Source organism: Abramis brama (assembly GCF_963993115.1).
Source record: "Abramis brama genome assembly, chromosome: 22".
NCBI lineage: Eukaryota > Metazoa > Chordata > Actinopteri > Cypriniformes > Leuciscidae > Abramis > Abramis brama.
Window position 1 is genome coordinate 16341142 of NC_139984.1, and position 20331 is coordinate 16361472.

Consider the following 20331-nt stretch of genomic DNA (forward strand, 5'->3'; position numbering starts at 1 on the left):
AACAGAAACTTTTTATGCGTTTTGGCCATTCAGTTAACATTCAGTTACTGGAGTCTATAGGAGCGTGCACAAAAAACCCAAAAGAAAAACTTTTTAGATTTTAGTACATCAGACCACAGTATACCACCAAAAAGATGGTTATACCCATAATGCACTTCAGTTATCAAGAGTTTGACGTTATCTGTCAAAGGCAGATAAAATAAATCTAGCCTACTGATATAATTAATTAATGTGAAAGAAAAACGTCCCATAGCTCTTCAGCTAAATACTGTGGCTCAGGGGAGGTGAGATTGTATTTTACTAAACAATGTGTACGTCCACTTTTATAATGGACGATACATGACCCAACACCAGCTACTCAGGTCTATATTTAAACAATTCATAACTGATCAAACATTTCTGTTCTCAGGATGTGTTCTGTATTCATACAACCTTTATAGCAATTGACTTAATATGACTCTTAAAATAAATACCCTAGTAATGCACCTGCTTTTTATGGTCAATAACCATTTTAGCCTACAAGTCAGAGATGTGGGACTGCTATACTCTTACTATTGCTGCAGTATTATGTATACTATGCACATTATGTTAAGGACTCGAATGGCATACTACATTTGCTAAAAATGTGAAGTAGCCTAACGACTAAATCATCATATCCCATTCACTGATCTTCCATTTCTTCTTTGTTCTATTGTTATGGATGAACCAGAATATTAGCCAAAAGATGCTGGGCAGATTTGTGGAATTAAACATGTGATGATAATTTTTAACATGAAAAATGCCTTCTGTTTCACATAGTATTTTTTATTTTATTTTTTAAAATAGTAGTACATAGTGTATACTGTGCAGTATTCAGTAAGTATGCTAGTATTCTAAACATAGCCAAAACCATTGGACTTTCCCAGGTTTCCCGGCTCTGGAAGAAGTTCAAGAATGTGTACAAAAGCTGGAAGGGAACTAGTAATGACTCTAATGGGTAGAGTAGGGACATCAGCACTCTGTACAAGAATATAACCTTAAAATACAAGGGGTTATCTTCTAGAAAGTGACTCAGTTCCTCCAACACAACTCAAGTATCTGTAAACAATAATGACACAGTTTACCAATAGGTAAGTAAATGCAAAAAAAAAAGAAGAGATTTTCAGGGACTGGTCAGTGCAATGCTGACCTTTAGACGACCTTGATGTGAGGGTCGTAAGGGCCTAAACTGAATATGGCATTCACTATGTGAAGAGACTGAGTCATTCTGAACTCTCTGCCAAACTACAGTTATTAATAAACTGCCTGTTGTTGGTGTGTAAACAGCAATAATATCCTGATTAGAAGGGAAGGGAAATGCCTGGTTATATACCTGGTTATATGTCAATGCTCATTAAATATTTGAAACTGAGCTGGAAAAAAGGCTAGTTGAAGCACTTGTTGAACAAATGGGTGGTGGTGTGTTTAAACAATGAATGTATGAAAACCCCCCTCTTCATTATACTTTAGCCTTTTTATAGCATTGAAACAAGAGAGCAGCTGCCTTTTCAGTCTCCCTCCCTTGTGCGTTCTCTGACCAGCTCCTGTTTGTGACAGTGAGTTATCTTTATCTTCATCTCCAACTCTCAGACTTAGGAACATATTTTGGCTGTCATCTCTCTGACTCACACACACTGAATCAACAGCACCCCTCACACGCTCCCACCTAGCAGACTCATTTCATCGCACAGCTAAATCATGGCGGACAAAAAGGACAGCAAGACTCCCAGTAAAGGCAGTGTGATGAAAAAGAAAGAGAAGAAAGTGGAGAAAGTGGAGAAAGTAGAGAGTAAACCTCAAAAGGAGAAAGAAAAGAACAAGGTTAAAGATGAAAAGATGACGAAGAAGCCGGAGAAGACCCCAGAAAATCAGCAAAAAGATGAGGAGATGCCACAAGGAAATGGGGAGATAGCAGAAGGAGCCAAAGGCCCTGTCAAAGATGAGGAGTTTGAGCTGGAGCCTATGGAGCTTCCTCCATTTGAGATCATTGTAGGGTACGTCACACATCTTTCACTTATACTAACTGGAACCCATAGTAATAGCCCTATTTCTATCACTCAGTGAGAACAGTCATACACCCTAAGAATTTTTTTTATTGCAAAAATAGCTTTTCACTGGGTCAGTAGCCTACCTTTAATGGGACAGCTTTGTACCCTATAGTTACCCCTAAATGGCTCCACCTTAGTACCTCAAAGGCGAACTGAAGCGCCTTGAAACACAGCATTATTCAATGTGTTGGTAATTTCCACTGAAACAGGAAGAGCCTTTTTAAAGGACTTTTTAAAAAAATAGCCAATTGCATTTCGTTTATATCATATTGGCAAGAGCCATTGAGCTCGTTAAGGCAGCAGATTCCTAACCGTTTCTTCTCTAATCTCCTCCATATCATTTTAAAATATAGCATTGCAGAGTTCAAATGTGTCCGATAGATTTGCGCATATGATCCGTGTCTGTGGACCGGAGCAGACTGTGTGCGCGTTGCGGCGGTTCACGTGACACTAATGCCAAACCAGACTTCATTCACCCCAATGAAACGCATATTTACACTGTCTAAATCGCTCCCTTATCCCCTAGTGCACTATGTGCCATTCACCATGTAGAAAATAGTAAATAGTAACAAGTGACCGATTTTAAATCATTGATCCATATTGGCGGAAGTAAGTGACTACGTTTTGAATGCTTATATCTTCTAAACACGAATTTTGGCGTTGTTTTGGAGCACACTAGCTTATAGATAACCTTAAGGCTAAAATTCATACTAAAAGCCAAAAAACTTCAATTTCAATTTAATGGGAACTTTTTTTTTACTACTTTATTACTACTTTAAGGTACTAAAATGCGCCTTTAAGGGGTAGAGTATCTTTTCACAACAGCATGGTATAAATGTTGCATTTCATCTAATATCAAGGTAGAAGAATGTTCTCTATACAACATTGTAGATAAACTGTTTCACATTTTATTATTCAGCATGAATGACACCACAATCGATTTTAAGATTACTTCACTTAAAATACATTTTAACAAATTAAAACTTTATGATAGACTAGAACTTAATGCATAAGTATTTATCACTCTAGAAATAATACATGGTTGGATCACCTCTGACAACAGATACATCTCAAATTCCATCCTGCTGGGCAACAGTGTGAATTAGACCAATCCAGGGCATTGCTTTAAACCCCAGTGATTTTTTTCTTTTTTTTTTCTTTAGGATTTATATGTGTGCTATTCAGCGCAATCAATTTCTCTTTTTTGTCTTTATGATTTTTCCTGTTCTTGCCACAGACTAGTAGGCGTATCCCTAAACCATGATGCTTTTGGCACTTAATGACTAAGTATGTGGACACCGCCTAATAATTAACGTTTCACTATTTCAGCTACACCCACAGTAACAACGGTAGCATAAAAGCAAGCATACAGATTTACAGGGCAGAAGAGCTCTGTGACTTCACTAAGTGAGGTCTATAAGGTTTACTGAGCCTAATGTGAAAAAACTTCAAATCTCCACAACCATGATCCAACTTAGTGCAAATCCTTCTCTGAAGAGTAAAAGCTGTTAGGACCTGTTTACCATTAATGTCTGGTTTTGAAGTTCAGTGTTCAGCAAGCACATAGGTGTGGTGTTTAAGTGGCCATTGACTTTGTCTTGTAGTGTCATGAGGCTAAAAGTTCAGTTTTTGTCTTATCAGACAATCGGTTCTTCCAAATATCACAATTAAACTCTAGATTTTATAAGAATATATTTCAACAAAGAGCTCTATACAAGCCTATTAACTCCCTTTGAGTCACTGTAGGCCTATTAGTGGCCTCCCAAGCAAAAACACTTCTTGCTTAATGGGTTGATGGGATTTCATCAGTCGGAGAATATGTGTTTGAGAACACGTTTGATATTTTATAACACATATTATTTTCATCTGTCATGTGTCTCCTAGCAGCGAGGTGCATGTCTCTACATGAGTATGTTCGTTCAGAAGAACTAGTCTAGTAATGTGTGAATCTCAGTCTTGTATGATGCCCAGTTTTTCTCTGTAACCATTTACAAACGTGTATGATGCCTAGTGTTTTAAAAATTGGTTTGTGTGGTGTATTCCAGTTTTCTCACAATGGAATGTGTGAGTTTATGTCTTAGGCATTGTTTGCACTAATTGCTGGAATTCTGCTGAAATCAGAAAACAGGAAAGGTTATAAAAGTCAGGCATTACTTAAGACTCCAAATGTCCTCCTTCTTCCCACAGAGACAGAATCAACCCCACCTTCTTCAAGTTCCAGTTTAAAAACGTGGAATATTCTTCCGGGCGCAATAAGACCTTCCTGTGCTACCAGGTAGACATTCAAGGGGGCGCTACAGAGGCAGACGGCCTTCGTGGTTACCTGGAGGATGAGCATACGGGTTCACACGCTGAAGAGGCCTTCTTTCAACTGGTGCTGGCCTATTACGACAAGTCACTCCAGTACACAGTGACCTGGTACACGTCCTCGAGCCCTTGCGCAGCCTGCGCCGCTAAGCTTATCGAGATCTTGCAAGCACGCAAGTCACTGCGCCTTAATATCCACTGCTCCCGCCTTTTCCAGTGGGAGGAACCAGAGATACAGGCCGGACTTCAGGCGCTAGCTAGGGCGGGATGTAAACTACGCATGATGAGGCCTTTGGATTTTGCGTATGTTTGGTCTACTTTCGTTGAGAATGAGGAAGATAACTTTGCACCATGGGAAGACTGTCAAGATAGCTATGATTATTATGATGAGAAGTTGCGTGATATTTTAAAGTAGGATAAAGAACTGCTGCTGGCCAATGATTAAGATTGTTTAATACCGCAAATGAACTGCCTTTAAGGAAATTGGTACTTAAAAGCAAATTATTACAATCAACCTGTCATTTTAGCAGTGTTGTTTCTTCTGTCAACACTATTTCTCTTGTAACATCACATGGGTGACTTTACATAAGTTTATAATCCAATTAATGAATTCAAACCACACTCACATGTAGTATTTAGTGAGGTATCTCAAATATAAGGGATATCATACATTCTTAGAAAAAATGCGCAAAAAATTTACCTTTAACTTGTAACTTGTCTCTTAATGTCTTTTAACTCTGCAGCTTATTTACCCATAAAAGTTGATAGTAATACCTTAAGGGTATGTATTAATACTCTAAGGTATTAAAATTCACCTTTTAGGGGTAGATGAGGTACAAAGTAGCAAAGGAACAAGCTGTTGTTAATATTCCTATTTTATAGAGTCAAATTTTAGGAAAATCTTTAGATGGCAAACATCTGGGTGTAATGTAAATTCCAAGCATGAAACTGATTATTTTCCAGTTAATTCCAAGTATATTCTTTTGCAAACCAAAATATAGTTTGCTTTGCTCTAAGCATCATGGTTAAATATTCTAATTTTGTCTAATATTTTGAAATCCTATATGTTAATGCAATAAACATGAGTCAATTTCCTATCATGAGTACAATCTAAAGACAGCGGTATAAAGGTATGATGCTTTTCAACGCTGCTTATGATATACTAAAGCAGTGGATCAAAACTGCACATAGCTGCGTCTCATTTCGAAGGCTACACGCACAGGTTACATTTGTTTCCAAAGTAAGAAAGAAATGACAGTAATTATGCCTCACGAGGAATAACTGTAGTTTTTATAATGGTTGCTTCACTGAAACGATAGCCTCGATGATCCATGTGGCCGACTAAGGCGACCTTTGGAGGGCATAGCCTTCGAAATGACTGCAGAACTGCATACTACTCTTACCATTTCTGCCATAGAAAGACATGGTAAAAGTAGAATGCTAGTAAGCAACAACTTTTGAACGTCTCCAGGAACTGCTATACTAAAGAATCAATTGGAAATAAGAATTTCAGAATAATGGTGAAATCATTATTTATGGGTCATTTATAGTGCATTTATATTGTGGTACACTTAATTAGTAATATTTTACTGGAAAAATATGAACTTGAAGACATACTGAACTTTATTTACAAAATTAAACAATTTCTTCATTTTAAGATTCAAGCAATCCAATAAAACAATCATTTTTACCCCCATTGAGGATCATTTCTAAATGCTTTTGCAGAGGTAATCTGGGACAATATTGACAGATTTGAAAAGTCAAATAGTAAGACATGCACCCTCTAGTGGTGAAAAGAACATCGAAAATTCTTAGTGTATATAAACAGAACAGTCTTTTCACATTCTTTAGCGCTTATGCAATCCAGAACAAGACTAATTAACACCCACCACACAGCATGTTGTGAAATTCCATTGGAACAAAAAGCAAACCGTAGACCATTCTTTAAGAAGGGTTTAGAAATAATGTGAGTTTCAGACCTGCTGTGGTCTAGATTGAGTACACAGTGATGGTGATTTTTGTGTCCTGGAAGACTTCTGTAATAATGGAAGACACATTTTCCCATTCCAGTTTATCCAGACCACAGCCAATCCTAGCAAGAGAAAATTACGTTAGTTATTGCAGTCTATTCAGCAGAACAATAAAAAGTAATTTCAAAGAAAAGTTACGCAAAATTGGTATTGAAAAATGCAATTATCAAGCTATATATGAGTATTGAGCAAAAAGTCATTTAGGTAGATTCATATTCAAAATAGCGCTATTATTAAACGTGTCGGTTTACCGAGGCATGGATATACTGTTAACGGCATTGGCCAAGCAGTGTTCCCTCATAGACACAAGGCTCTTTCTGAGAGTGTCATAGGTGGGTTTTTGGTTGTACTTTTTCTTTGTGACCTAATGCAGGAAAAAGGTGGAAAAGGTCATTTCTGCTGAACAAAGAAAGCTGTAAGTCCAGAAAACTCTACTCTCATCCTAATTTATTTAGAAAAACATAGAACAGATGTGAATTAAAGTGAAATAAACGCTAAAAGCCATCTTACCAGGTAATACACAAAACGATCAGATCTTTTAAGGACTGCACATTCCCCAGGATGCTTATCTACGCAAAACAGAAGGCAGCAAAGAAAACTGAGAATCAAATGTGTGTGATTTGAGTGTTATATGAAGTGCACTTCACACTTACTCTGAGCCAGAAGCTCCTTAGCTCCACGAAAACGTCTCTTGAAGAGCACAGCGATCCCTGCCCCCATGCGGCAGTCTTCACTGATGCAGTGCGCCAGGGCATCGGTGGACGGACAGGTGAACAAATCTCCTCTCATGTAGAGCAGCCGCCACCCTGTGCTGCACGGGAGCTGCAACAAATGAGGAAGAACATAAAAGCCTGATTTCACAGACAGGGCTTAGATTAAGCCAGGATTAGACCTTAGTTTAATTAGGACATTTAAGTAGCTTTTATAAAAGTGCCATAGAAAAAACATTTCCTGATGTGCATCTTGAGACAAAACAATGGCAATGACATATTTTAAGGTCAGTGCAAGTTGCTTTCATTTTCATTTTGAGGATCATTTCCAAATGTTTTTGCAGGGGCAATCTTTACACAGATTTGAAAAGTAAAACAGTAAAAAAAACTAATGTTACACGAATAAAAACATCTGCCATACCTTCATCCGCACGATCTTGTCCATCTTTGACGTTTGAGCAGGGACTTCACTGTGGGTATTTTTCCACTATCTATATCTAAAATGTATCACAGGCTCATAGTCAATCAATACATCATGAAACCTTAAAAAAAATGTTTTGGGTCAACAGAAAATGCAATTAATCATTGTTTAAAGTACATACAAAAAACAGTGACAACCTAACATTTACGAAGAGTTAAGGTGCACAAACATAACATGTTCAAGTACTTAGAGATTCCCTGGTTAGATACGTTGTGTGTTGGTTAGAGCTGGTGGTTTGATAACTTACCTCAACAACAAAGCTGAACGTGTGTTCTGTATCCTTTTAAACAACGAAAACACTGGTTTCACTTTGGCTTCTAGCTCAGGTTTAAATTGGTTGTATTGAAAGGCTTGAGTGCCATCTAGCGTCAGGGAGTCCTGTCTATATATCCATTTTAATCAATAAATATTAATTCATATTTTAAACCCTAAAATGGGCGACGTTTCCTGGGGGATACAAACATTTGAGAGTGTAGGTCTCGTTTCTTGGTTTCATGTTGAAAGGGTGTTTGTTGAGAATATTTAGATCTTGTGACTTTGTTCATTCATTTCACGGGCATAATTAAAAACAACATGACCACCTGGGATATACTTGCCTTCAGATAAAAGTTGATATATTTCACATATTTACTATATTTGGAGGGTATTTACATGTTTAAAAAGTTGTTGTTAAGCGTTAGCTTATGTTTGTTTTGAAATTTTATGAATTTAATTTGTAAATTTTTCATAATAGCCTATATCTGTAAATGTTTGTATCTCCCAGGATATGTCGCCAGTTTGGGGGTAGGCCTATATATATAAATAGGCATTATGCTTATTGTTCAACAGAATTTTACAAAGAATGTTTAAGTTTAAGTAATGAGCGAATAAATGTTTTTCAAATTTGGTTATAATGTGTTGTAACACGCATTGCCAAAAAAGCTTTCTTTTTTCAATGATTATATACCTGGCGACGTGTCCGGATACAAATAAAATCAAAAAGTCATGTTTTAAAAAAAAATCATGAAATTGTATTATTTGTGTCCTAAGAATATGGAAAATAGCAATAAATAAATGTTCTGATTCCTCTTTATGGTCTAGCCATTTTTAGGGTTAAAATAGGCCTACTTAAAATACAATTTTATGTTTCACCATTGATATTAAAAAAGTGACAATCCTGGGGCTAAAAGTTATTTGCAGTGAGGGGATAGCAATATAGCAGATTATAACACAGTTTTAATAAAATAGTCTGCAATATGATTGGCAGTGCAGTTACTGTAGAATTGCTTTTTCTTTTTGCCATTGATTATATGTAACACAACTGACAAAAATGCATGTCACCAAATTTTATCTAATTCTATAGCGTGAGCTTGAAAGAAATGAGAAAAAGGTAAAATTAATTCATAGTATATTTAATATATGATTGATGAGTTTTATTTTTGAGAAATGTACAGATGCAAATACTTTTACAATTTTGACCTTCAAGAGGCTTATATTCAAGAGGCAATATTCATATATTTACAAACATCAGATATGCCCATTTGTAACTGATGGCTGTTATTTATAAACAGAGTAATATGCCGCAAAAAGTTAAACAAATGCACCTTATCTGCAGAATAATAGATCAATATTTAAAGTGAGCCATCCACAGATCCTAGCAACAAGAACGAAAGAAACAATAAAGAAAACATGAATATATACATCCAGATAAACTGAATTCTGTTGGTCAAAAAATAAACGTGAGATAGACACTGGTAAAATAATAAATAAATAAAAATAGGCTATATATAATTTGTACTGATAACTCAAGATTCACTTTCATGAACCATGCCTAAAACTGTAGTTGAGAAACTGCACATGTATATGTCGGTTAATTTAAGGGTTGTTTTGGTGAATGTAGAGTTCAGGAGTTGGAGTTGGAGTTGGAGCTGCGGCGTCTCTGTTCATTGATCCAGTCCCCGGGGTTCACGTCCATTTGCAGCATCTTCATGACCCACTTGTCACGTCGCGCCCCGTCAATGAACTCATCCAGAGACAACTCCCCTGTGGACGCAGGACAGAAACTCAGCATCAGCTTCTTTATAAAGGCTGCCTTTAAGCACAGATATGTAAAGAAGGAAAAAGCCTAGAGTTTGGCTATAGCCGTTTAGTGACTGTCTAGAAAAATAATGAATCATAGTAGGTTTTACCATCTCCGTTCTCATCCACTAGCTCAAATATTCGGTCCACCACCTGATCTGGGGTCAGTAGGTTACACTCCTCATCAAGTTCACCATGGCAGGCTTTCTTTAGTCGGTAGATTGACTATAAAAGTAAAGTAAAAGGTGCCTATTTTAATCATAAATGCATAAATGTCTTCTTTACAGTGTTATATCATCTCTGCACACAAATGTCCTGCTATCATCTGGATTAATCCCATGTAAACATCTCACTTGAAAGTGATGAAACCAGTCGTGAAATTGTAATCTCAGTACAAATGCAACCAGAATACATGGTTATGGCTTTCATTCTATTTTCTTAAATCAAGTAAACCACTGAAGAATTGTAATCTCAACCGTTTAATGTTTAAGTCGGTGTGATTGACAATGGGAAAAGGACACAAGGGATGATTACCTCCACAATCTCCTTGAGCTCTGTTTTGTCGATGCAGCCACTCCCATCCTTGTCATACATTTTAAAAGTCCATTTCAGTTTGTGCTCCAACTTTCCTCGCAGCACTAGATTCAAGGCTGCAACGTATTCCAGAAAATCAATAGTGTTGTCCTACGAAAAAATGAATGAGAAAATAAGAATGAACTGCCAAAAATGAATGAGAATTCTAAGTTCATGTACATATATTACATATGCCTCTATAGGGATATACATTATATTATAGTCTTAAGTTATTTTTGAGTGTCTACACAGTCTCCTACAGAGTGTTTATGCCTACTTTGTGTAAGGTAACTGAAATTGAATCACTTACCCCATTTTTATCAAAAGCACGGAACATGTTTTCTATGTAATCTGCCGCTTCCTGGTTTCCAGTTACACCGAAGAAGCTCTTGAACTCGTGCATGAAGAGGGTTCCACTCGGACATTCCACCACAAACTTTTTATACCACTCCTGCAGTTCAGCAACATCAATTTCTTTGTCGTCAGAATCCTCACTGAGTCGTTGACCCATCACGAAAAGATGACAATAAAAAACACAAGCTTCTCTGCTGATCACATCGGGCAGTTTCACTTTCCTGGAGTTCTCCCTGATTCAGACATCCCAATAAACCTTTAAGCCCCACAAGATGATGATACAACACTGAATAAGTCTGATTTAGGACACAAACGTATATCCCCTTTAGAAATATCCGAAAAAAACGTAGTTAAACTAAGTTAAAATTGACCAAAGTGTAAAAGAAACCTCAACCTTTCAGTGAAGGTGCTCTACTGGCTTGGGATTCAGCACAAGGACTATTTTGGATGACATGACAGTAAGAGATTATTCATATCAATCCATGTCTGAATCAATTAGCTTGAAACGAGATCAAGAGCTTTGCTATAATTCAACATTTAGTGCACAGAATGTTCCATATATAGAGTCTTGCATATCAAACCATCATTTATGGTCTGTGGTGTAAAAAAAGTCGCATCTGCAATTAAAGAAAAAAAAAAACATGGTCAGGTCAAAGAGTCTGAACAATTTTTGGTCCCAAATTTTTATACATTTTACTGGTAATCCACTGTATGAAGACTGTATGTATTTTTGGGTATAATATGTAACAGTTTACTTTATTTTGCTATCCTCACTGACATAAATGAACTATCAGAAATTTTGAGATATCAAAAATTATATCTGGTGTCTGAATAATTTTTGGTTTGACTGTATATTCTATATATTTCAAATAATAAATGTGGTACATTAATGATATGCATTTTTACATTTAGGGTCCCTTATTTGGCTGAGAGCCTGGATGGGGAGAGGGTCCCTGGATCATGAAACCCCTGCCCGACCGTATACATCTCTCGATCACTCCAGCCTGTGAATCATTCAGACAATCTGAGTCATAATCCCTTCTGCCCTCTGCTCTTACTATTTATAGTTTTTCAAAAATAGGATCTAGAGAAGTCTGGCCTAGTTCATGAGGGTGCTGCATTTTGTCTGGACTCGTACCACTTCAGACCGCAGTGAAAAGTAAAAATCCAAAAAAGGTTTTTCATTGGTATCTGGTTCCATGAAGAACCTTTAGCATGCATGGGAACTTTCCCTTGCACAAAAGGTTCTTTACAGAGGAAAAAGATTCTTCAGATTATTAAAATGTTCCTCACACTAAGAATAAATGTGGTTCCTTTAAGAACTGTTCACTTAAATTTCTTTGGGGAACCAAAAATGTATCCTCTAGACATTGCCACAAAAACCTCCTTTTGGAAACTTATATGTGATATTAAAGGATATAAATGCAACATTGATGGTATGATTTCAATATTCTCGTTATATACAGTATGTAGTGGAGAAGTGCCTGTCTTATGTTCTCTCTATGTTCACAATGCTTTGATGCATTTTACTGTTTAAACACGCACCTGCATGTCAACATACTCGTCAAAGACAGTCATTTGTGTTAAAGTACTAGTTTAACAGGCTATAAGGTGTGTGTTTTGTCAGTTGGTGAACTTTAAAGACCTTTTCCAAAATGCTGACTGCATACTTCACGAGGATAAGCTACTCTGGCCTAGAGGTATCCAGGCCACTCATTGCACAAATAATTACTAATCTTATTGGATTAATTCAGAATACAATAACAAATATGGAGAACTTGTACACTAGGCTACATATTAGGGGTGGGCGATATGGCAAAAATATCATATCACGATTTTTTTCAGGAAAATCACGATTCATGATTTTATCACGATTCTTTTTCATGTTGGTTTTACTATTTTGCAAGTGACTGAGCATTACACCGTGTCCTAACTACACGCGCGATAAAAGGTATCTTTTCCATGTTAATCAGTTTTTGTACTAACCAGCCGCGACGGCGACACGCGACGATTCTATTTTAGAAACGGTTTCTATTTTTCTGCGACGTCGCGTTGAAACAACAAACACAAAGGGCCCTATCTTGCACCCAGCGCAATTGACTTTGTACACCGACGCATGTTTCATTCCTATTTTGCACCCGCGCAAAGCGCGCTTTTCCCTCCACAAAAGCACGTCGCTAAACTAGGGAATGAACTTGCGCTCCCTGGGCGGTTCAGCGCAAAAAAGGAGGCGTGTCCCGGCGCAAACAATCCCTGGTGCTATTTTACTGTTCCATAAAACAATTGCGCCACTGGCCAGAAAAAACCTAGTCTAAAGTCAGTGGCGCGTCGCGCGTTGTTCATTATGCTATTTTAAGGGCGCATGCTTGACCATAATGTATAGCGTGCACAACGCGCATACACTTTGATTCTCTAATCTACACAGAAGCAGCAGTTTTCATTTTTGCAAATCATATTATTACAAACGATAGATAGATAGATAGATAGATAGATAGATAGATAGATAGATAGATAGACAATTGATTATAAAAGCATACATCTAGCTTACACATTTACCCACATTATTATATGCCTGTTTAATTTGGGTGTGTTTCTCCATCCCCAGTGTTACTTCTCTCTCTTTTACGGCCGTGACGAGAGCGTTGCTCTCCTCGGCTGTGAACCGCTCCTGGCGCGCGCCTGGCAAATCCGCCGTTATAATAGCAATACGCCAAGGAAAAGGCGCGTCTGCTCTTAAAGGTAATGTGAGATGACGCTCTGATTGGTTTATTTCACGTTACGCCCAAACCACACCTATGAATAATGAAGCTACTTCAGACCAACCCCTTTTAGATTTGCGCCGGGCGCAAGAGCCATTTATCCCGCCGGGAAAATAGCAACAGCGCCGAGACCCGCCCACAAAGTTACTTGCGCTTTGCGCTTTGACACTTGCATTTCAGATCGTTAAAATAGGGCCCAAAGTGTGGCAATGGTAATCTCAGGTAGCCTACTGTTTATGTGCTTTGTTTAATGTTAAAAGCATGCAATGTGACTTTGAGGGCCCTATTTTAACGATCTGAAACGCAAGTGTCAAAGCGCAAAGTGCAAGTAACTTTGTGGGCGGGTCTTGGCGCTGTTGCTATTTTCACAGCGGGATAAATGACTCTTGCGCCAGGCGCAAATCTAAAATGGGTTGGTCTGAAGTAGCTTCATTATTCATAGGTGTGGTTTGGGCGTATCGTGAAATAAACCAATCAGAGCGACATCTCACATTCCCTTTAAGAGCAGGCGCGCTTTGTTCTAAAGCGGATTCCTATTATAACGGCGGATTTGCCAGACGCGCACCAGGAGCGGTTCACAGCCAAGGAGAGCAACGCTCTCGTCAGGGACGTTGGGGATGGAGAAACCCACCCAAATTAACTTCGGTTAAAAAGGCGTATGATAATTTGGGTAAATGTGTAAGCTAGATGTATGCTTTTATAATAAATTGTCTATCTATCTATCTATCTATCTATCTATCTATCTATCTATCTATCTATCTATCTATCTATCGTAATAATATATGATTTCAAAAATGAAAACTGCTGCTTCTGTGTAGATGAGAGAATCAAAGTGTATGCGCGTTGTGCACACGCTACATTGATTATGGCCAAGCATGCGCCCTTAAAATAGCATATGAATAACATGCGCAACCCGCCACTGACTTTAAACTATTTTTTCCTGGTTAGTGGCGCAATTGTTTTCTAAACCTGCAAAATAGCACGAAGGAACGTTTGCGCCGGGACACGCCTCCTTTTTTGCGCTGAACCGCCCAGGGAGCGCAAGTTCATTCCCTAGTTTAGTGACGTGCTTTTGTGGAGGGAAAAGCGCGCTTTGCGCGGGTGCAAAATAGGAATGATACATGCGTCGGTGTACAAAGTCAATTGCGCTGGGTGCAAGATAGGGCCCTGAATATCATTTAGTGCTTCCCAGCTTTGTAGCTGTAAAAGCAACAATGGATAATTCACCTCAGATCTTGAAATTAATCAAATGGAAACAAGAACGTTCAAACTGTGAACAAACAAGTGTATTCTTTGACAAAGATTGTTTTAGTAACTCAGTAGCCTATGTATTTTTAATAATGTTTAAATGGTGTAATATTTGTGAATATGATTATGTAGCTTTCTTGCTTTTGCCGTCAAGATTACTCTCTGGTGCTGTGCACTTGCCGCGAGAGCCCGCCCATACGCTGTTCTGAGTGGCTGTGGGTTTTGATTGATTTTGACGCATCTCGCAGTGGCGTCGCGTCTACTATGGAGAGACAAATTATTTGTCGCTGGAATTTTATAGCATCGCGTCTGGTTAGGACACGGTGTTACAACCAAACTAATGTCCCTATTCTAAAAACAAAGGACATGGACACCACCACACCGACATGGACACTGGCACGTACTCCAACACGGACACCGGCACAGGCAACGGCACGGGCAACGGCACGGACTCCAACACGGACTAAACTGCTTTCTATAACGGCACGGACACCGGCACGGTCAAGGACACGGACACCGGCACGGACACTGGCACGGACAAGGACACGGACACTGGCACGGACACTGGCATGTACTCCAGCACGGACTCCAACACGGACACCGGTACGGACACTGGCACATATTCCAACACGGACACCGGCACGGACTCCGGCATGAACACTGGCACGGGCACGGACGAGAAAACGGACACCGGCAAGGACACCAGCACGGACACCGGCACGGACACGGCATGTACTCCAGCACGGACATCGGCACGGACTCCAACACGGACACCGGCACGGACTCCTGCACGATCACTGGCAAGGACTCCGGCATGTGACATGGACACAGGCACACCGGCACGGACACCGGCATGGGCACACTGACACGGACACGGGCACGGACAACTGGTATGGACTAAATAACTGCTTTCTATAACGGCACGGACACCGGCACGAACACTGGCACGGACAAGGACATGGGCTCGGACTCTGGCACGGACACCAGCATGGACACCGGCACGGACTCTGGCCCGGACACTAGCACGGACAAGGACACAGACACTGGCACTGGCACTGGCACTGACAAGGACAAGGACAAGGACAAGGACAAGGCACGGACACCAGCATGGACACCGGCACGGACTCTGGCCCGGACACTAGCACGGACAAGGACACGGACACTGGCACTGGCACTGGCACTGGCACTGGCACTGACAAGGACAAGGACAAGGACAAGGACACGGACACTGGCACTGGCACTGACAAGGACACGGACACGGACACTGGCACGGACTCTGGCATGGACATGGGCACGGACAAGGACACCGACATGGACTCCGGCAATGAATCTGGCGTGGACCCTGGCATAGACCCTGGCACGGACGCTGGCACGGACGCTGGCACGGACACACTGGCACGGACAACGGCACGGACATAGCATGGACAATGGCACGGACACTGGACCGGACTCTGGACCGGACACCGGCATGGACACGGGCACACTGGCACGGACAACAGCACGGACACTAGCATGGACAATGGCACGGACACTGGCACGAGCAGAGACACGAACACCGACATGGACACTGGCACAGACACCAGCACGACACCGACATGGACACCGACACGGACACCAGCACGGACTCCGGCATGGACACTGGACACCGGCATGGGCACACCAACACGAAAAAAACATGTCACTATTTTTTTCAGGAAAATTACGATTCACGATTCTTTTTCATGTTTTTTTTACTATTTTGCAAGTGACTGAGCATTACAGCCAAACTAATGTCCCTATTTTAAAAACAAAGCCTTACAAGGTAACAAAATTTAAAATAAAAAAGAATGGCAGACATTTAGACCGAAGTGGCGAAGATAAAAATCTTTGTCATTATTTTCTTTGTTATTAAAAGATAAGGACAAAGATACACATTACATTTACACAACATATAATATACAAATTAAATAAACGGTGCTTCATTTTTCAGCTACAGTAGATGTATTTAACAGAAGCATTCAAGAAAGAAGGCGGAGGCTCCAGAACTGCAACTCATAGAATGCACTCTAGAAAGATACTACAATATTTCTTCAAAATCAGATCGTGGAGACATTTTTATTGTTATTAAAAATGCAAATCATGTTTAAGCCTATAAAACTCTTTTACTATTCATTTCACTCATGGATTACTTATATTTTCACCAGGTGACAAATGTTTGTCAGTGTTATTACAATGCCTTTAGATCTGAAAATGATTTAGTGGCTGTAAAGTCACAATAACTCCAAATGAAGCAGTAATCAGGGCTGACTGATGGAGAAATTGGCACTGAGTTCACTCTGAATGTGCTTAATTACAAGTCATACGTGGATTTTAATATCTTTAGTTTTAATAAACTGCTGAGCTGTGCTGATTTGTATATAACATTATTCATCACTGATCTAATCTGATATGACACTAAATCAGTTTTCATGACACAAATATAGCCTGCCAATCATTAACATGGACAAGAGGAGAAAGCACAAATGTAATTAAAATTTAAACAAAGTTCTTTCTATATGGTAGTTCCACTTTACAAAAATAAACAAATACTAACAGATGCCCCTGGGTGTCAGTGTTACAAAGGCTACAGTTTCAGACGGTGATTGGTTGGGTGATCGTTTTCTTTTTAGCCCATTTCCTTTAAACACAGTGAATACTTAGTGTTGATTGATTTACACACAAAATATAGCCTATTTATAATTGCTCGGATTAAAGACTGCAAAGTCAAAATAGTATTGTGAGGATTTAACATAGGCTATTTATTTAATGCGATTACTAACGTAAAAGCAGGCCCTACCTCAGAATGATACATCTCTCTCGGCATTAGTCAGCGAACTGACCGCGGGTGTCAACATTATGCAATCAAAAAAGACACAGAGAGGAAAGTTATTCATGGCCGTGAATTGAGATTAATGCCTGATCCAGTTGCCAGGGCAGTGAATAAATATTTCCCTGTCTCTCATCCCACCTCCACAAGCCCCTCACCCAAAAACACAGCAGGGAACCGAGAGTAATATTTCTGAAGTTACATCTCGCTCCTTTAATCAGAATGAGTAATAATGATCCACAGCACATACACACTGCAGGGAAATTAAAAAGCAAAAATTAGGATAAGTACTGGCTGCTGCTGTTTAATTAGGGTATCAGCAGTTACCTGAGAACAGATTCAAAGGCTTATTAAAACACTTCACTGTTTACTGTTAATTAATTTTTGATGCAAATGAATGAATTATTTGGCCACGTCCTTCATCTAATTAGTTGTGCAGCCTGTTTAAAATAAAATAATTAATTATTATTATTATTTTAAATATTAAAGAAAGATATGAGGTGGGGAAAAACAAAAGATCAGTGTCTTTTAGACAGCTGCCAGACCACAAATTCGTAAATCAACTCCAACAGGCGAGGCGAGAAACAAGACATCTTTAATCTCTGTCTTGCCATGAGGTTATAGTGACATTTAAAGATGTCCTGGTTGTGTCCATCCAAAAATTAATGGAAGTGACTTTTTGGGGCAATTCGTTTATCTTTGTTTTGGAAACCAGTCAATAAAGAAAATATAAATCACAATTCATTTGGTCCAGATCACACAGAATGCATTTGTTTTATTACACTGAGCCTGTTTTTAATTATTTTTGTTGCCTGTTGTGCCACATCACACATTAGCGACCAGTGTTGGGGTAATGCATTACAAGTAACTAGTAAAGTAATATTACTTTTAAATTTACAACAAAATATCTGAGTTACTTTTTCAAATAAGTAACGCAAGTTATTTTGTTCTCCCATGAATTGACAGATACCTCTTCTGTCCCCATGTTGAGGGAAATCAGGAGTAAGTGCAAAGGTGTTGTGTGCGCTGTGTATGGATGTTATAGATGTTAAACCATACCATACCATCTTCTTCCGCTTATCCGGGGCCGGGTCGCGGGGGCAGCAGTCTAAGCAGAGACGCCCAGACTTCCCTCTCCCTAGACACTTCCTCCAGCTCTTCCGGGGGGATACCGAGGCGTTCCCAGGCCAGCCGGGAGACATAATCCCTCCAGCGTGTCCTATGTCTTCCCCGGGGTCTCCTCTTGGTGGGACGTGCCTGGAACACCTCCCCAGGAAGGTGTCCAGGAGGCATCCGGAACAGATGCCCGAGCCACCTCAGCTGACTCCTCTCGATGTGGAGGAGCAGCGGCTCTACTCTGTGCTCCTCCCGAGTGACCGAGCTTCTCACCCTATCTCTAAGGGATCGCCCAGCCACCCTGCGGAGAAAGGTCATTTCGGTCATGATCCACAGCTCATGACCATAGGTGAGAGTAGGAAAGTAGATTGACCGGTAAATCGAGAGCTTCGCCTTGCAGCTCAGCTCCTTCACCACGACAGACCGGTACATCAACCGCATTACTGCAGAAGCTGCACCGATCCGTCTGTCATTCTCCCGTTCCATCCTTCCCTCACTCGTGAACAAGACCCCGAGATACTTGAACTCCTCCACTTGAGGCAGGAACTCTCCACCAACCTGAAGCGGGCAAGCCACCCTTTTCCGACTGAGGACCATGGCCTCGGATTTGGAGGTGCTGATTCTCATCCCAGCCGCTTCACACTCGGCTGCAAACCGTCCCAGTGCACGCTGAAGGTCCTGGTCTGAAGGGGCCAACACGACAACATCATCTGCAAAAACCAGAGACGTGTGATCCCCAAACCGGACACCCTCCGGCCCCTGGCTGCGCCTAGAAATTCTGTCCATAAAAATTATGATATTACGTAAATGTTAAACATGATGGATATTATAGTTCTAGACTAAATGTGAGCAGGCATTTACTCATCTTACTTGCACAAAAACAGACTTGGCATTCCTCAAAATGAATAAGAACAGTGAAATGAAAACTCAAAATAGTATACAAACCTGCAATAATTAAATGTTACATTACACAAATTTACATAATGTATTTAATCTTGCTTTATTAACCAATGTCTTTGCTGCAGACCTTCGATGATCCAATACAGCCACAACACGCAAAAATTACTTTAGATAAACATCACGTTATTTTATTTATTTATTTTTTTAATGCTGAAGTAAGAACTTTCTTGTCCTGCATCCTTTTCTTCTGCAATCCAGAATGGCAGCACAGCTGAAAGAAGGTGTTTTTTGTTGGATGTAAGAGTGAACATAGCAGTCTTCATCTACTCCTGACATCAGAGCCGCTGAAGACGCAGTGGACTTTTGTGCTAAAACTTCAAACACACACTCTGGGGACATCAGAGACTTATTTTACGTATTGTAAAAAGGGGCAAAATGCCCAGCCCTTTCAATTCAAGAATCTGTTGTATGTGAACGACACCTTAAGGTCAAGGAAGAAACACTGAACCACACAGGATCACATATGTTCAAAGAGTTTATTACAGAAATCGCAGTAGAGGCACTACCTCACATATATAGGCACTGAACTACTGAACTGGACTCGCAATTGTGTGTAAACACGGTTCAACACAATTCAGATTTAAATCCAAACCATGTCAACCCATCTATTAAGTTTCAAGTGAAGTTCTCCGTGTGATATGCAGCTCAAATGTCTGCTAACATACCATGGGGGCTTTAACCGGTGTCAAGAGATTTCACTGATAATCTGTGCATTTTATATATTGCTTTCAAACTATTCTTCATTCTGATGACAACATTAAAGGTGCTGTAAGCACCTGGGAATACCACACTTGAAAATGTAACTATAATCTGACAGATATACA

At 39.8% G+C, this 20331-nt stretch overlaps 3 protein-coding genes across 3 annotated transcripts; 1 reads left to right on the forward strand and 2 right to left on the reverse strand.

Moving 5' to 3' along the window:
• The first annotated feature begins 937 nt into the window (after positions 1-937).
• apobec2b (apolipoprotein B mRNA editing enzyme, catalytic polypeptide-like 2b) lies at positions 938-5469 on the forward strand. Its single transcript, XM_084099994.1, has 2 exons — positions 938-2012; positions 4254-5469. Exons 1-2 carry the CDS (start codon positions 1717-1719, stop codon positions 4786-4788), a joined length of 831 nt encoding a protein of 276 aa, XP_083956120.1. The 5' UTR covers positions 938-1716; the 3' UTR covers positions 4789-5469.
• Positions 5470-5978: 509 nt separating this feature from the next.
• oard1 (O-acyl-ADP-ribose deacylase 1) lies at positions 5979-7946 on the reverse strand. Its single transcript, XM_084099995.1, has 6 exons — positions 7842-7946; positions 7535-7610; positions 7057-7225; positions 6914-6972; positions 6655-6767; positions 5979-6465 (listed from the first exon to the last, which is right to left on the reverse strand). Exons 2-6 carry the CDS (start codon positions 7556-7558, stop codon positions 6363-6365), a joined length of 468 nt encoding a protein of 155 aa, XP_083956121.1. The 5' UTR covers positions 7559-7610; positions 7842-7946; the 3' UTR covers positions 5979-6362.
• Positions 7947-8969: 1023 nt separating this feature from the next.
• guca1b (guanylate cyclase activator 1B) lies at positions 8970-11196 on the reverse strand. The gene is made up of 4 exons (XM_084099996.1): positions 10536-11196; positions 10187-10336; positions 9763-9877; positions 8970-9616 (listed from the first exon to the last, which is right to left on the reverse strand). Exons 1-4 carry the CDS (start codon positions 10734-10736, stop codon positions 9477-9479), a joined length of 606 nt encoding a protein of 201 aa, XP_083956122.1. The 5' UTR covers positions 10737-11196; the 3' UTR covers positions 8970-9476.
• Between the last annotated feature and the right edge of the window lie 9135 nt (positions 11197-20331).

Excerpts from the sequence above, each read along its gene's own strand:
- apobec2b (XM_084099994.1), top strand. The coding sequence starts at position 1,717 with ATGGCGGACAAAAAGGACAGCAAGACTCCCAGTAAAGGCAGTGTGATG. Across the intron at positions 2,013-4,253 it reads CCATTTGAGATCATTGTAGG|AGACAGAATCAACCCCACCT; the intron begins GTACGTCACACA and ends TTCTTCCCACAG.
- oard1 (XM_084099995.1), bottom strand. The coding sequence starts at position 7,558 with ATGGACAAGATCGTGCGGATGAAG. Across the intron at positions 6,973-7,056 it reads TAAGGAGCTTCTGGCTCAGA|ATAAGCATCCTGGGGAATGT; the intron begins GTAAGTGTGAAG and ends TGTTTTGCGTAG. Across the intron at positions 6,768-6,913 it reads ATCGTTTTGTGTATTACCTG|GTCACAAAGAAAAAGTACAA; the intron begins GTAAGATGGCTT and ends TTCCTGCATTAG.
- guca1b (XM_084099996.1), bottom strand. The coding sequence starts at position 10,736 with ATGGGTCAACGACTCAGTGAGGATTCTGACGACAAAGAAATTGATGTT. Across the intron at positions 10,337-10,535 it reads GTGCTTTTGATAAAAATGGG|GACAACACTATTGATTTTCT; the intron begins GTAAGTGATTCA and ends ATTTTTTCGTAG. Across the intron at positions 9,617-9,762 it reads AGTGGATGAGAACGGAGATG|GGGAGTTGTCTCTGGATGAG; the intron begins GTAAAACCTACT and ends CTGCGTCCACAG.